The 11,000-nt window shown below is 38.2% G+C and overlaps 1 protein-coding gene across 1 annotated transcript in view; it reads right to left on the bottom strand.

Moving 5' to 3' along the window:
* The window catches only part of LOC132836984 (protein lin-28 homolog B-like), a 206,193-nt gene extending 195,551 nt beyond the window's left edge, over positions 1-10,642 (bottom strand). Inside the window, exons 1-2 of the mRNA XM_060856593.1 lie at positions 10,633-10,642; positions 9,674-9,855 (exon numbers count right to left, since the gene is read on the bottom strand). Of these exons, the coding sequence (XP_060712576.1) occupies positions 9,674-9,855; positions 10,633-10,642 (192 nt within the window). The remainder of the gene's footprint in view (positions 1-9,673; positions 9,856-10,632) is intronic.
* Between the last annotated feature and the right edge of the window lie 358 nt (positions 10,643-11,000).

The following is an 11,000-nucleotide window of genomic DNA, read 5'->3' on the forward strand; positions in this document are numbered from 1 at the left end:
CTGACAGGAACTCCTTGCAACAAAATTAGGGGGAGGTTCCACCTAAACTGTGACCCTGAGAGTCCTCACAGCAGAACAGACAAAACAGTATTATTCACCTCAAGAGGCCATAAGATGGATAAAAATTTCAGCAGCAAAGCTCTTTGAATTATTAGCAAAACCTAACAACCAACCTATCAAGATCATGCAGAAATTGATGGTTGCCCAAGGTTCGCAGGTTAAACAAAGTCATGCACAGGCTTCTATCGGGTTCCATCTGCCCAGTCCTTTGGCACATGAAGACAGCTGACTGAGAAGGGGCTGTGAACCTGAGCATCTTCCAAATTATTTAGATTCTGGAAAGATCCCAGCAGATTGGAAAACCACAAATGCAATATCCTTTTTTTTTGAGAGAGGGAGACAGCAGTAAATGGTGCAGAATCAAAATAAAGCAATGTTGAGAATCTGAAATCAAAACCATAAAATACTGAACAAACTCAAAAGCTCTGCTGAAAAGTAATCCACCTGAAATATTAATTTTGTTTCTCCAAAGATGCTGTTTCTATGTAAGCAGGAAACTGTAGGCCAGCTGGTCTAACATCAAGCATTGGGAAAATTGTGGATCCATGAAAAAGGAAGTCGTAGCAGGACATTTGGAAAGTCATATTCCATCGGGAAGAACCAAGGTCTGCAGTGGTTCAAGAAGGTAGCTGACTACCATTTTCTCAGGGGCAAATATGAATAGACAATAATTCTGTCCTAGCCAGAAAAATCCACATCCCATGAATGAAAATGTTGAAAAAACGTTATTTCAAATGTGAAATTGTTTTTAAAAAAATTATGAGTATTTTTCATGAGCAGGGTGTACAGAAGGAACTGGTAAATGTAGTAAATCCGAAAAGGATTTGATGCATGAAAGATTACTACACAGGATCAAAAGGTCATGTTGTTTTGATAGGTATTAACATGGATTGAGGACTAGCTAACTGACAGAAAAATGGATCATTTTCAGATTGGCAATCTGTAATGAGTAACGTTCCACAGAAATTACTGCTGAGGGATGACTTTCTTGGAACAGAGACCAAGATGAGTTGTTAAAAAATTGTATAAAATTATGACGGGTACGGATAAGGAAGACAAGGAAAAACCGTTGCCACAAATTAACAGCGCAAGAAATAGAGAACAGAGATTTAAGGTTTTGGGCAAGAACTGCATCGACAATTTGAGGAAGAACTTGTTAATGAGTAGTCATGACCAGAACCTCTCTGCCCACAGGGTGGGGCAAGTGGAAACAATTCATTATTTCTAAAGGAAATTTGCTGGGCACCCTGCAAGACTGTGGAAAGTAGGATTGACTGGATCATTCAATGGAGAACTGCACTGAGCTTGACGGGTTGAATAGCCTCCTTCTGTGATGTAAATGACTCCATGGCATCACATTCCAATATATATATATTAATGATCCTATTGAAGAGATTGAATGTATTCCAGTCAAAGTTGCTGAAAATACAGGCAAGTTCTGAGAAGGATACAAATAGTTTGCAAAGAAATGTAACAAGATTAACAGTGGGCTAAACTTTGGCATATATAATATGATGTGGGAAAGAGTGAAGGTATCCACTCTGAGGGGAGAAGTAGAACAGTCAAATATTATTTCAATATAATTAGACTACAGAATGTGTTACAGTGTGATCTGTTTGTCCTCATATACAAAGCACAATACATTACTGTGCCAATATAGCAAGGTAAACAGAACATTGGCCCTTATTGCTAGCGCCATAATTTAATAGTGGGAAAATGTTACTAACATTGAGACCACTTCACAATGTACAGTGTAAATCTTTGTTGCACTGAATATATTTATATTGGAGGCGGTTCAGAGAAGATTCACTAGGTTGATTACTGGGATTCAGGAATTACCACAAATGCAAAGGTTAACTGGATTAGCCTTAAACTCATTTGAAATTGCAAAAATTAGAGGTAATCTTATTGAAATATAAGATTCCAACAGAGTTTGGGATGCTTCTGCTCATGGGGCAGTCTGAACTAGACAGCATAGTTTCAGGGTCTGGGGGCTCTTATTTATGAGAGGGAATTTTTTTTCCAAATGGGTCATGAGTTTTTGGAAGAGAGATGTGGAGGTAGTGCAGTTAAAAATTTAATAAGGAAGGCAGAGATTATGGGGAGCACACTGGACCTTGATTTAAGGTCTGCTTTCCGATTAGTCAGATCTTATTGATAAGGAAAACAGGCCCCTCCAGTATATATGGCCAACACCTGCTTCCAAGTCTTGTTTAATTAAGGCAAACATACATTGAATCTCCCTTGCAGAACCTAACTATTTTCACCTCCATCCTGTAGAAAATCTTATTAATTTTACTCCCTCCGCCACCATTTGTTCAATTTTTAAAATAATTATAGAGTCATAGAGATGTACAGCATGGAAATAGACAGACCCTTTGGTCCAACTTGCCAACCAGATATCCTAACCTAATCTAGTCCCACCTGCCAGCACCTGGCCCATATCCCTCCAAACCCTTCCTATTCATATACCCATCCACATGCCTTTTAAATGTTGCAATTGTACCAGTCTCTACCACTTCCTCTGGCAGCTCATTCCACACATGTACCACCCTCCGTGTGAAATAGTTGCCCCTTAGGTCTCTTTTATATCTTTCCCCTCTCACCTTAAACCTATGCCCTCTAGTTCTGGACTACCCCACCCCAGGGAAAAGACCTATCCATGCCCTTCATGATTTTATAAACCTCTGCTCTTGGTAATTTCTTCACATTGATATACTGGAGTACCACAAACTTGTCATGGGTTTCCTGTTAAAACTTCATCCAATCACCATTATTCACCCACAAACCATAAGAATATATTGATTATTAGATCACTCGGGAATCACAACCACGACCAACTGGGCCCTCCTCACCTATACTCCACACACAGAAATTACAACACAAAACTAGGTTCTGTAACCCAGTCCATTCTTGTCAGTGTTTACTGTCCACTTGAACAGCACTCCTATGCCAGCTCAGTGTACTTCCAGAGGTAGTTACTGGTTACATTACTCTGCACACCAAAAAAACAGTCAAAGTAATGTACTATTAGCAAGCTACCGCAGCATAGACCTGTTGTATGCAGACGAGCTACTAACATCACTAATGACATCTCCACATTTTGTACTCAATCTTATTTCTGCAGTTTTCATTAAAACAAACAATTCAGTAATTTCAAGCTTCAAGGGGGAGCCATGTTTGGGGCAGCAAACAGTAAATCTTGAAACTATCTTTGATATTCTATGATACCAACAAAGAATATCCAGAACCCAATTTAAAACCTTGCGCACAAAGGCAAATCAACCATAACCATAATAAAAACAGTTCTCCTTAATTATAAAATGCTCTGTAGGAGCTGACTATTTATACCTGGTACATCATGAAGCATGTTATTGTGAATGACCCTTAACTTAACAAATAACACAACACAGAAAATCAATAATTAGCTTCATTACCCTAAAATATGAATTAGACAGAGAGCCTCAGAAAGAAAGGTTTTATTATTAAGTTATTCTTAAAATGATGAGCCTTATAGAAAATGGTTTGTTATTTGCTACTACAGCTGTAAACTAGAATTTTGGACCTTTTCACAAGTATAGAACCACCTATACCATTGGCTACAAGGTTTACATCAAGGTATCATTCTTTATGTTGCCTTTTGAGGGACAATTTTAATAGTACACTGAAAGGCTCAGGTCGTCTAGTCCAAGTTGCAGCAGTTTACTTTTAAATAGTACGGCACATTTAAAGAAGAACTGGCAAAAAAAAATACTTTAAAGGACAAACAAAGCTTGCTAATGATGTTGTGACAGAGTTTAAGGTGCTCAACGATTTACTCAACAAATTCAAGAATTTGATCATGAAATGTTCCACATTGTCTGAACTTAAATGGATCTTTTTCCCAAGAATGTGACTACCTATGAACAAGGGCACTTAAATAATGAATAACTTGAAGGCAAAGGACCTTGAACAAAGACAGGGTTGAAGACGTGCTGCAGGGCCTGTGTTACTAGGACACAATTAGCATATGCAAATAATCAATGAAACTAGACCTTTGACAAAATGTAGAACAAATATTTAAATCGTTTTATGACAGGAACAGCTCCAAATGTCTTATCAGCATGGGAGCTTTATCCATTTTATCTCATCAAAGGGGACTGACAGTTTAGTTGGATGCTCGGTGGGAAGCCAAATGCCCAGATCTTCAAAGAGTGATAGTGTCAACCAGATCTGATCCAGGATCAGTTAAACATACATTCTTAAAAAAAATGGCATTCCCCAAATAGTTGCAGCTTTTAGGAGAGCCAAGTTAGGTTTTCAAGAGCTTGGTATACATTTTAGATAAAATTGTCCATCTCAAAAAATTAAAAAGTAACAAAGTATGCTATTACACTAAAAGTAAGTTTCTTTTTTTAGTATTCACAGCATCTTCCCCACCTGGTTTTATGTGCAACAAATCAAAGCTTCATTTGTTAAAACCCCCAGGAAAACCAAGTTTTAACTAAAAAGGAACAATTACCACATAACATTTACAGGCAAAAAGAAGTTCTCACAGAGAGAATACACAAATGTCTTTAATGAAAAAGAGAAATAAGGAACAATTTTAAGCAATACAACAACATGTGAATTTGATTCAAACATGAGAGCCATGCAGGCACTAAACATTCTGTCTGTAGCATTATTGCATTTTTAGACAATGACTTATAACCCTATTTCTAAAGCCATTAGATTGTTCGCAAATGATATTCAAAACTAAGCACCGTATTTTGCCAGATCATATTATTTAAAGTTCTTAAACATATACACTTAATTTAACTTATGGCCTCTACATTGGTGTATCAGTTATAATGCTCTTCCTCTTCTGCCCATCATATTTAATTCCATTACTTTTGTGTTTAACATAATACATTTAAGACCATGTCTTTGCAGTAATAGTACTTTTCAAGAATTTAAATGCTTGAAATATGACAACTAAGGGACAAAGAAATTTCTGCATTGTACCAAAATAGAAACAACCTGATATTTCAGAAGCTTGGTAATTTACACATATTCAAACAGCTGACTGTGCTGATCAAATAACAGTTATCAAAATGTCAATGCAAAATATGACATTTTATGAGCTGACTATGTCAAATCTACAAATTAAATTATGATTTACAGTTTCCTGTAGTTTATCTTACAAAAACCAGTGGTTTTGAGGCAACACAGAAGAACCAATGTTCTCCACAGAAAAAAATCAATAGATTGGATAGACTGACTATTGCAACTGACCACATGTATATTTTTACAGCACGTTCAACCATCTTGATGATATGTTTCACCTCATTTGAAATCAACATGTCAGGATTATATTCTAACTGCAGTCTTTTCCTTGTGTTTTCTGCTGACCTATACCAATAGTACTGCACACTCAGCATCACTACTGTGAAGTCTCTATTCAACTGTCCACTTCTTAGCAAATTTTAAAGAAAATAAGTAAGCAAATTAAGAGAAGTAATTCTTCCAGATATTTTAAAACCATTAATCAATGTTTTATTTTTACACATTGAAATGCAAAGTCAATCCTTCTAATCAATAAAATTCTCTTTAAACATTCAAGGTAAATAATGATCATGCATGATGCAGTTTCCGCTTTTTGAAAGTAAAAGCAATTTTGGTATATTTAAGAGTGTAGAATAGCCACATGTGAGGTTTAAACAATACATTCAAATTTCGCAGTCACAAGCTGCAAAGTGAAAATTAGTGATTGTGAAGCAATGTATGAAATGGTGGCAATCAATGACACTTTTATGGGTCTCTACATTCTTTGATTTTGTGCACATGATTGGCTTTAGATCAGATTAAATGGATCATGATCCCTGCTTATCTATATTATTTATGCAGGTCAATCACAAGTTTCAAACTAAATTTGAATTAAATTCAAAGCATCAAATTCAATTCACATCTCTCTGCAGCCACACTGCATCACAAACAATTCAACAATTCATGTTGTGAACATGCTGTTATTAGTCAGATAATGTTTTTAACCATCTCATCTTCAATCAGGACGAAATTCTAAATACACTAATTAATTCAAGTCAATTTCATATTTTGGCAGTTCAAATCCCACTTCTCTCTTAAAAAATAAACAAAAGAGGTGTTTACGCAATCAGATCACATAAACAATAATAGCAACCTTTATTCAACTTTGATTATGCATTCCTAGTTTTTTTAAATAGGCTAAATTATCAGTATTTACTTCAAATATTATTTTGTAATCCGCTGCAGAATTCTTCAAAATATCTAAATTCATTTTTAGAAACCTTTTTATTGGCTTGTGCTGGACGTGAACCAGCATAATGATGAAAGTAGCCTATAAGACCTCTTGGTTGAAAGGTGCTGGTAGGAAAAATATCTAATTCTTTATCAGTATCCAATAGGAGTTTGATTTTTTTTGGAGGATAACTGTGGCATTGGTTAGGATATCTCCACTATTGGATAGCCTACTGGCACTCAATGTCTAAATCAATGCAATAGTTATCTTGGTGCTTTTCACTATTGAATCCTTAGGACAGCAAGAGATCAATGCCTTCAGGAGCTGATGAGGGGTAGGAAGAAAAATTGCACAGTAGATTAGCAAGAGAAAAAAATAGATATCTGGAATGGAGATTCCCATTATTATAATTTAAACAAAATGTTTGTATTCTTAATATTAACTTTTGTAGAAATAACACGTATGAGGTGCTGTTTTGTAATCAATCTTACTTCTTGCTTTTATTTTACATTGTGGATCTTGTTATTTTTGTGTACTATTGTGACATTATGACAGTATCCTTTAAGAAGGATTAATAACCTTGAAGCGTGGAATTGAAATGTTGAAAACTTCCAAATATTTCAAAGCTGAAAGACATATTAGCAACTTATAATTAAGCCACATATCTTTGTATTTGACTGTTTCTTGGAAGCTTAATTCTGTAGGTTTCATTTAGTTATAGTTGAGCAGACTTATTCAATGGACATCTAAACTTCAAATCATTCTTTATGCTGTAACACCAATTCACGAAAACATTTTAAACGTTTACTGTGGCCAAAATTGTCAAATATCCTGACATGCTTTAAAAGACAGCTGTGACCAAAATTAAATGCTTTCAAAAATAAGTGAAAATAAAATCTTGAGCAAGAGCAGGACAAGTGTACAATGCTGGCTACTTAAAAGAAAAATCTAATTCATCTGCACAACTTAATTGAGAATGAATATAAGAAAAAGAAAGTTTACATGAATTATTTGAAACTAATTTGTATTTGAGACTACAGTAATCAGGCATTAGCCAAAATGAAAATTATTTTCAATAGCCTTATTTATATCTTAATAAATTAAGTATTTTTGGCTCTTATAGTGTATTTTTTTCAACACAACGCACAGGTTATAAAACAATTTGTACTTTAAAACATAGTTTTGTGTAACAGGCGATGTTCAATTCAGTGATGCTATTCCTTATCCCCTTGTTTATATGGCAACTTACTGAGAAACTCGATGCATTTTGTTTAATCCACCAATTTTAAAGCATACAACATAATATCTTCAGTACAACTAATTTCGTGGCTGTACATTCAGGAAGTTGCAAATAAATAGATGTTAAGAACAATGAATTATTTAATTTTCATGAAGAAGCATTGACATTTGTAAATTGAGATTTTTTTAAAAGAATTAAATGTGATTGTTCCTCTGAAACTATTTAAGTGAATTAACAATTCACAACTCGAAAACGCAACTATGCCTTAAAAGTGCCATTCAGGCACTATAAAATGGAGTAAATAAATATAGACTGACAGAAGACTTACAGCAACAATTACCACAGAACTGATAAAACGATGTAAGGTGGTTTTTGTGTTAAAAAGCACCAACCCAAAATTGCTGGTGATTGTCGTAAATGGTCTTAATAAGCTTGAAAAATGCATATGTCATGGTGTTGATTAAAAATGTTGCCCATCTCATAGAATGATCAGATAAATATGTAATTTACAGAACACTATCGTTAAAAAGGACCTCTTTTAATTTGCTAAACGCCTGCAACACTTTTCATCTGAAGTTCACTGGAACACATGGCGAGGGTAACGCAAAGCTTAAAACACACGAGCAGCATAACCAGAGTCACAACTAAGCAGTATCCAAAACTACTTTAAAGTTTATAATAATGATTAAAAATATTGCCCATAATTAAATTCCTGCAAAAGCGATTTTGCTGTCTTAATAGCCATGAGTTCACCAATCAAAACGGGTTGAAACTATTCCAGTAAACTCAAAACACACGCTCTGCTTGGGGCAGAACCAAAAAGATTTTGTTTTAATAAATGTTCATTGGACGCGCTGTGATTAAAATGACGAAAAAAAGCATTAACCGATATAAAAGAGATATAATCGAGATCCGAGTCGGCGTATCTCAGTAGTGGCAGTGCTGGCCAGTCAGGAACACGAGGGTGCCGCTGCCTCACCGCGAAAACCCTGTCCCTCTGCCTTGTCGCTGTGTTCCTCTATAAAGCCATCTAACGAGGTCGTAAACCCCCCTACTTAACGACCCAAGAAAGGTTTAGAGAGAGAGAGGCAGATAGAAGAGAGGGAGGAGGGGGGAGGTGAAATTCGAACTTGCGAATACAGCCAAATGTATGAAAAGGAAAAGCGTGGACAGGGGCGGCTAAAAACAGCATGGCCAACAAGCCAGAGTACAAGTGGATCCCCCTGGAAACCCCCTGCGGAACCAGGATAGGTCACATCTTTGGGTCGCTTTTCTGCCGATTATGGGTGGAAGATGACAGTAAAGTCGATCTCGTTTTACGGATGTATCTTCCTGTGGATCTAATTGTAAGCATTGAGAGAAAGCAAGCGTTGAACAACAGGGGACACACCTCGCACACTTCACATGGTGCTGCACTGATCAAGAATCCTTTAATAAACTAACTGCTTCTCCAGAAATCTTCAGTGGCGAATGAATCCTCATACAATTACAGGCAACATTTCTCTTCTACTTTCCAAGATTTCTGTCTTTAAACCAACAGTGGAGGAGGTGTGCTTTCAGAGACAGCACGTTGCAGCATAGGCGTCCCCTCAATTGTTCCCTGTACAAAACCTGCAACAGGCTGAGCCCAGCATTTCCGGGTTTCACCTCTGACCTTGACAAGCAGATCGCTAGTTTGATATTTACACCGGAGGAGAACGACCAATGGCCAAAGTGCGCATTTTGCCTTCAACTTTGTTCATTGCACACACATGCCGTTTGAAACAACCCACCGCTTACAATCCGGGCGCAGGGAAGGGGCAGTTTTTGGGCAAGAGTATGCCGCTATTAAGAGTCAACACTGGAGCCGGGCGAAAGCCGTGATCGTCATGGAAATGAGTGCAGCGCGAAAAAAAACCAAGCCACGAATATTCACGGTTCATGCTGGACTCAATCCAGCTCCTCAATGCGGGTGTCGTGGCAGCCACTTTACAAAGGAACTTTATGTTTTCTCTCTCTCTCTCTCTACACACACACACACACACACACAATAATCCGTGAGTGCTCCACACACGCCGCCTACCCCCACACCCAGCCCCCTCTTCAGCGGGGGGGGGGGGAAATAAATGAACTAAACAGGCGGAATTATGCAAACTTACTTGGTGTACGAAAACGTCCACTGGCGTTTCCAACGGAGTGCCTTCTCGGGAAGTCATGGAGATAAACCCGAAACCCATTCTAACGTTGAACCATTTACAGTGGCCTGCTCCCTGCCGGATTGGAGACTCTTCCTTCTCAGTCTGTTTTCCTTTCTCGTCTCCACCACCTTTACCCGCCCCTCCTGGACAATTGCAACACACACAGGAGAGAGGGGGGAAAATGAGAGTTTAATATATTTGATGCAAAAAAGGAGGGGGGGGGTAAATCATGAATAAAGTACATTTAAAATATACATATATGTATGTCTAAGCTTCTGGCAGGAAAGAAAACACTTCGCATCGCTTTGGCTATAATATCGATTGTAACCCATGGTCTGGTTACTCCATGTTTGAGACAGCAAATTAAGATGAGCAAACCGTACGTAACTGGAATGCGCCTGGTTTAAAACGGATCCCATCTCCCGCACTATCACACAAGCCTAGCTGCTCTTCCTCCTCTCTTCTCGCGAATCGGAATCAACATTCAACAGCGTCGATCGCGACAGAGAGGGAAAAAAAAGGTGGAAAAAAAACTGTCCACTCAAATAAGCTTCGTGTAATACTGAGGAGACTACGGTCGCATCCAGCGTGCTATAACTATACTCCAATCAAACTTAAGGGGCAGGTGTAGTGTTGCCTTCCACATACGGACTGGGGTTGTGGTGAGCGGGGGGTGGGGAGAAAAAAAAACTGTGCTAAATCGGACACAAACACTCCACACAATAGCCCTCAGCAAGCTTTTGAACTGGTGAATAAATGGGGGCGGGTACACGCATTTTGGAAGATCTACAACAATAGGTTCGGGAAAAGCCAACCTGCGATCTCTCTGAACAGTATGCAAATAAAAAAAGGGCCTTTTCCCTCAAAAAAAACAACCACACATATTTATATATAGAAAAGAGAGGGAAAAGAAAAGTAACCTTCGGCCATGTTGTCACACAGGCCCCTGTGTCCAAACCCGCCTGATGAGAACTTTTTCCTCGGAGTGGGTAATCTTCTGCATCAATCTAGAGTCATAGGATTCAGGGATGAAAAATGTAGCGATCGCCAATGCCCGCATGGTCTAACGTTCACCTCCCCCCTCCCCAGGTCCCTTCCCTTCCTGGCCTGGCACACACGTGACTCCTCAATTACATGCCTTCTTGCTGCTAATTACACATCGCAGCCTTTGCACAGGCGGAGCAGCGACCTCCGCTCGAAACTGGCACGGCAGGCAGCAAGTATGAGGGTGCCATACCAACACCACCCAGTCCCCATCCCCCCCCACCCGCCCCACCAAAACTCAAAC

This window comes from Hemiscyllium ocellatum, chromosome 3 (genome assembly GCF_020745735.1).
Source record: "Hemiscyllium ocellatum isolate sHemOce1 chromosome 3, sHemOce1.pat.X.cur, whole genome shotgun sequence".
Classification (NCBI taxonomy): Eukaryota; Metazoa; Chordata; class Chondrichthyes; order Orectolobiformes; family Hemiscylliidae; genus Hemiscyllium; species Hemiscyllium ocellatum.